The 6,401-nt window shown below is 37.0% G+C and overlaps 1 protein-coding gene across 1 annotated transcript in view; it reads right to left on the minus strand.

Annotated features, from left to right (window-relative positions):
* Positions 1 to 5,830, minus strand: part of LOC102606094 (zinc-metallopeptidase, peroxisomal-like) — a 24,182-nt gene extending 18,352 nt beyond the window's left edge. The window contains exons 1-3 of the mRNA XM_006350129.2: positions 5,471 to 5,830; positions 5,296 to 5,371; positions 4,314 to 4,381 (exon numbers count right to left, since the gene is read on the minus strand). Of these exons, the coding sequence (XP_006350191.1) occupies positions 4,314 to 4,381; positions 5,296 to 5,371; positions 5,471 to 5,599 (273 nt within the window). The 5' untranslated portion in view covers positions 5,600 to 5,830. The remainder of the gene's footprint in view (positions 1 to 4,313; positions 4,382 to 5,295; positions 5,372 to 5,470) is intronic.
* Positions 5,831 to 6,401: the final 571 nt, after the last annotated feature.

The following is a 6,401-nucleotide window of genomic DNA, read 5'->3' on the forward strand; positions in this document are numbered from 1 at the left end:
ATACCTTGTCTGTGAGTGGCAGTGTTTTTAGTTGGGGGGGGGGGGAGGGGGGGGGGGGGTGGAATCAGGATTGTATGAAAATACATTTCTTTTTGCGCAAGATTCGTTCTTATAATTATTTGGGCCCAAGTGCCACATGTCTTGTTTCATTTGTCACTTTGCCACATCATTCACATGTGAAATACATACACTCCAAAATTTTAACTGATTGTCTGTTTAAGGTCTAAAAGATACATTTTCACGTACGGTAGGTATCTAATAGGAAACAACCTCAATTGAGGTGTCTATATGGAAAGTGGTGGAAACTTTAGCGGTCGCCAATTTATTTGGCCTATTGAATTATGACAAAGAATGTCTTCACATCTAAGAGACAACTCATATGTTTAGACCCTATGTTCATCTTCTTTAAATGTCCAAACAATTTTTTTACATAACAACCACATTTTACCTCATTGCTAGGCATTCGTAGACTTACAATTGTCAAATAACATTTAAATATAAACAAGGACTAGTGTGAGAAGAGTGAAGCTAAAAAAGATAAGAAAACGTAGTTTTCCAGAAGCAATTTGTTAATCTTTTCCAAGACAACCTAAAACAGAGAATGTCATATAAAATGTAAAATGGGACAAAGGGAGTTCATCAATATATAACCTCCTCTTCACACTGGTTTAAAATCCAAATTAAGCTAGGACATTGTAGTGAAGATTATATATAACAGACATTTTATTGAATACTGGAGAAATAACTAGAAACTTACAGTCCAAATGAAACACATTCAGGACCAAGTTGGTACTGCCGCAAATAGACTCTAACAATTATTTAATAATTTTTTCTTCTACCACCATAATTATAATAAATTTTCCATGCTCAACAAACTGTGTGCATCTATTAACAAAAGAGAAGAAGTAAAACACAGTTGCATACAACATGCATTTGATGTCAATTGGTACCCCATTGCTGATGTTCTATATGATCTTCACCCAGTATCATAATAATTTTTTTATAGGTAACCAAGTATATCAACAATAAAATACCCAGTGTATCCCACAGAGTGGGGCCTGGGGATGGTATAACAAACTTTATCTCTACCTCGGAGGTGAGGTAGAGCGGTTGTTTCTGATAGACCCCCGGCCCAAGGCAAAAACAGTCTAGGAAAAGACATAATGAAAACACAATTGACAATAGATAGTAACAAAAACAACAGAAAGGACCAGAATAGTACTACAACAAAATAATCTTACAAACAAACTACACGAAATAATAGATAGTCATAGAAATTGAAGAACAAGAAACTACAAGAATAGTCCTACGACTACTAGTAAGGGAAACAAGACAAACTGCTCCTACCTACTAGTATGGACGCACTCCTACCTACTAATCTTTTACCCTAATTTGTGTCCTCCACACCTTTCTATCTAAGGTCATGTCTTCAGTAAGCTGCAACTGCGTCATATCCTATCTAATTACCTCTTCCCAGTACTTCTTTGATCTACCTCTACCTCTCCCAAATTCATCCATAATAAACCTCTTACACCTCCGCACGGGAACATCCATGCATCTCCTCTTCACATACCCGAACCATCTCAACCTCGCTTCCCACAAATAACCCCCAACTTCTCGGATATCCTTATTTCTAATTTTATCTCTCCTAGTATATCGACACATTCATCACAACATCCTCATCTCCGCCACTTTCATCTTCTGAATGTGAGAGTTCTTGACTGACCAACACTCTCCACCAATACAACATAGATGGTCTAACTATCACTCTGTACAACTTGCCCTTAAGTCTATGTGACACCTTCTTATCACACAAGACTCCAGATGCGAGCCTCCATTTCATCCACCCTGCACCAATATGGTGAGTGACATCCCTGTCAATCTCTCCATTTCCCTGGATAATTGATGCTTGAAACTACCTCTCTTTTGGATGACCTGTGTATTAAGTCTCACTTCCACATCAGCCTCATGCGTCACATCACTGAACTTGCACTCCAAGGATTTAGTCTTGATCATGCTCAACCTCAAGCGTTTAAACTCAAGGGTCTATCTCCAAACGTCTAACTTAGAGTTAACTCCGTTGCAAGTCTCACTAATCTAAACTACGTCATTTGCAAATAACATAATTTATCATAAAACTTAATCCAGAAACAAGTTAATATTGATTTGATTGGATCTTTGCCAAGATCTTAGAGATTCTAATTCAATCCCTTATAGTAGAACTTTGAATTGCCGATTCACCAATAAAAAGTGTGCTTTGTTCATTGATTACCTAGCTAGTGATATGATTGTGTCATTGCTACTAGGAAAATGAAGTACATAGTGTTCTGCATTCTGAATTTAGGTTGGGGTAATGGTATATTATGTACATGCAAAGATTACATGCCTTATAATTTGTTAGAATAAGGAAAACTATTTAGTATTGGCACAATGTTGTGAAAGGCGCTCGACTTAGTGCTTTAGCGTGAGGAGAGGTGAAGCATACAAACATCACCTTTTTCCTATGAGGCAAGAAGTGATCTGAAAAGCATATATGAGGCGAGGCAAGGCGAAGCTTCGCTTTTAATTACAATTTGAGAGCTAGTTTTTTTTGGTCAGAGTCGGACTACCCCTGCGCAATTTCTCTCTCCTTCTTTCTCTGTTTTCCAGCAACAATCTCTATTTTCCGTTTAGATGAGGCAAGTTGAAGTGAGAGTTCATGTACTTCTTTCTTTCTTCTCTCTCTTCTGCTTTCCAGCAACTTCTTTCTTCTTTCGTCCTCTGTTTTATGATTTTATCCTCTTTTTCTGCATTTTTTCTCAGTTTTTTTTCTTTTAGCATTTATTCGGATTTAGTTGCATAATAACTTAATTAGTTTTGCCTAATATGTTATTGCTATTGAGTTTTTGGTTATTTATATATGCAAATTTAATATTTAATTTTTTTTGTATTAATTGACGTTTCACTTCAAAAAGGCAAGCACATCACTTCTCACCTTAGTGAAATGGGCCCTCATCACTTTTTGCCTCCCCTCGCCTTCCAAAACACTGTATAGGAATGTAGTAGATCTGAATAGAGAGGAATAATGTAGAGGATTCATAAGGCCGATCATAACTGATTTGGTACTAGGGTGTAGTTGCTTGCTTGATGTTGGAATGTCAAATTAGATATTCACAAGGCCGATCATAACTGATTTGGTACTAGGGTGTAGTTGCTTGCTTGATGTTGGAATGTCAGATTAGATATATTGTCCCACATCTTAAGAATCTATTACGTGTATTTGCATAAATCATCTATAACCTCCTAGCCCGCATAGTTGTCTATGCATTCCCAATCTTTTCAATTATTGGGGCTCAGCTTCTACATGAAAAATAAGAGAAGAGATTGCAGCAATGCATTAGACCAGTGACTTTTGCCACAATTTATTTTGCAGCCATGAATTAGACCAGTGACTTTTGCCACAATTTATTTGTTTTTGACAAGGCAAGGTGAAGTGACTTACACCACAAATTCCTGTAAATAGTTTAGTGAATACACACAATACTTTCTTCAGATGCGAGACAACATTTCATATTAACATTCTGTTGAGAATTATTTTGCACCATTGTTCACAACATGAATTTTATTATTGCAAGGTAGACCCGCTTCGATCTTATAATTCTTACTCTCAATTTTTCTTGCCCTCACACTTCTAGCAACTCTCTTTGTTCTCTTATTTTTCTCTCGATCACTCTCTTCTTGCTTGAGCACTCAATCTTTACTTGAGCGCACACACATCTCAAATGAACCACCTCTATTTATAGGTGGTGAACTGGTGATGCAAGAATCTAACTAAAGGTATTTCTTCTCTATTCTAAAATGTTCCTCTAACTACTCACTTCTAGAACTTCCCTTTCTGGAATATTTCTAGACTTCTTTCTCTAGAACACTCATTCAAGAGATCTTCCTTCATTTCTTTACAACTCCTGCATATTTTAGATTCTTCTTCGACATGTCTTGGATACTAAGTTGGTGATGACTTTTCAACACATTCTAACCTTTCCCTCAAAATTCGGGGTGGAGAAGTCACCTTGAATTAACAAATTAACGACTGAAGAATATGCAAACAGTTAAACTACCACCATGTATCACCATCAAGGCTCAATAAAAGAACCCCTAAAAACGATCAAAGTTGTATCCCAACATAAAAAATAAGAACACAAACAATAATCAGCTCTCAACAGTCCTGAAGAGAAGATAGATTGCAAGGGTAAGCGGTGGGAAGAAGGGACAAGCTATTTTACATGAGTAGGAAAAAAGTAAATTATAATTGCTAATAAGATAAAAGAAGATACCTGGGTGATGTACTTCGAGTAACTATTCTCCACAGGATACTTCTCACTTGCATAAAACAGCATATGTTCTGCAGTTTAACACATTATGAATCAGTGTGCACTTTTGCCTCGTGGAAGAAAGTGAAACTGAAGTAGCATACAGTAAAATGGAATACATTGCAAAGGGTGCAATGAACTCGCAAAAACTAAAGAAATAAGATCATGAAATTAACCAAAAACACATCAGCTGCACATTAAGAGAAGTTAAAATTCCCACCCCTCCAAGAAACCACCACCTTCCAGGTTGGCAGAATACTGGTGCATAGAACCAAAGCTACAGGAAAGAACATACCCATTGTAGTCACTCAGGTGGGGTCTAGAGAGGGTGGTGTGCATGCAACCTTAAGTCCTTACCCCTACCTTGTGAAGGTAGAGAGGTTGTTACTGATAGACCTCATCTCAAATAAAGCATATCAAAATCAGTAGGCAAGGAAATACAGTAGATACTGTTAAAGAATGACAAAAGTCCCACATCGGTGGTTAATGAGCTGGGTGGACTCCTTATAAGGCTTGGGCAATCCTCCTCCGTTTGAGCTAGTTTTTGGGGTGTGAGTTAGGCCCAAGACCTAATTTAACAGATTCAATAGTGAAAATATTGGAGAAAAGAAACAGTAGAAATTTTAAAAACTCAATCCGGGTGCACTAAGCTCACACAAGGTCCAGTGAAGGGCCGGACCACAAGGGTCTATTCTACGCAGCATTACCCTGCATCTCTGCAAGAGGTTGTTTCCACTTTCCACAGCTTGAACTCATGACCTTTTGGCCACATGAGAACAACTTTACCAGTTACGCCAAGATAAACACCAGTAGTTCAGCTAGTGGGAGGTAACAGGTATACGGTTACACGCAAGCTGGTCCGTACGCCACAATCATTAATAAAAAAAATAAAAAAACAGCTTAGTCCTTGCTTCAAGACCTAGAGTCAATGCACTAGCTTACTTACCAAGAAAATGAGCAAGGCCTTCAAGACCCTTAGGATCACTGTAATACCCCACTGACACCTCCATAGAAGCAGCACACTGATCCAACAATACACAAAAATACATTTATAAAACAACCCAACTCAATAAATTCATAAATTTCTCAACAAAAAAAAAAGAGTTCACAAAACACCTCACCTTGTCTGTTTCAGGATCACTGATTAGTAGAACTTCAAGAGAGTTCTGCAGAACTATTCTTCTATACTCCCTCTTATCTGAACGAGCCTTAAAGATCTCTACAGGTTCATTTGCTTTGCCCACAGCCATTTTCTCGCAAAATTAAACAACCCCAAATCTCAATAGCTCAAAAAACACGATTTAAGTCCAAAATCTGAAATGGGTATTTCAAGAATCACTGAAATACAGCAAAAGAAAGTAAAGGGTATGTTCAAAATTTCAACTTGGATTAATAAAATCTGCAGTTACAGAGAAAATTTTCGTAATACTGATAGAGTGAGACTTGTTTAGTCTTGCATGTTAAAGTGTGCAAACTTAGCCTGCAAATGTTGAATAATGTCCTCAAGGAGGGAAATTGACAGGGGTCCAAGTCTATGCCTAGTCATCTTGTTTTTTTTATTTTATTTTATATTTCTCGTCTAATTCCACGGGTCACCTTTCATCGGCAACAACTAATTGCATCTAAAACAAATTAAAAAAATCGCATAATATTGTTGTGTTTGTTAAATTTAAACCCAAAATTTTACGATATTTTAATTCACTTTATTAACCACTAAATGCTTGACTTTTTAATCAAGTAATAGAAGACTTGGCATTTGGTCTAGGAATGTGATAAGTAGCAAAATTTGACAAAAAAGGTTACTATAGTGTGTGGTCCATGAGGGTGAAAAGTCATCCCTCAATTTTCAATTCCTTAGGCAAGTCATCCTCTCAATAAAGAAAAAAGAAAAAGAATGGATAGAATTACTTGGTAATATGTTGGTGAGAGGTTGGGATAGGTGGAGCTAAATAAGGTTGAAGGGGTTTTATCGATAACAAATTATATTATTTATGAAAGGGAAAAGGGTCAAAATGTCCTTAAACTATGCGAAAGGAACAAATATGTCTTTCG

Source organism: Solanum tuberosum, unplaced genomic scaffold (genome assembly GCF_000226075.1).
Source record: "Solanum tuberosum cultivar DM 1-3 516 R44 unplaced genomic scaffold, SolTub_3.0 scf00118, whole genome shotgun sequence".
Classification (NCBI taxonomy): Eukaryota; Viridiplantae; Streptophyta; class Magnoliopsida; order Solanales; family Solanaceae; genus Solanum; species Solanum tuberosum.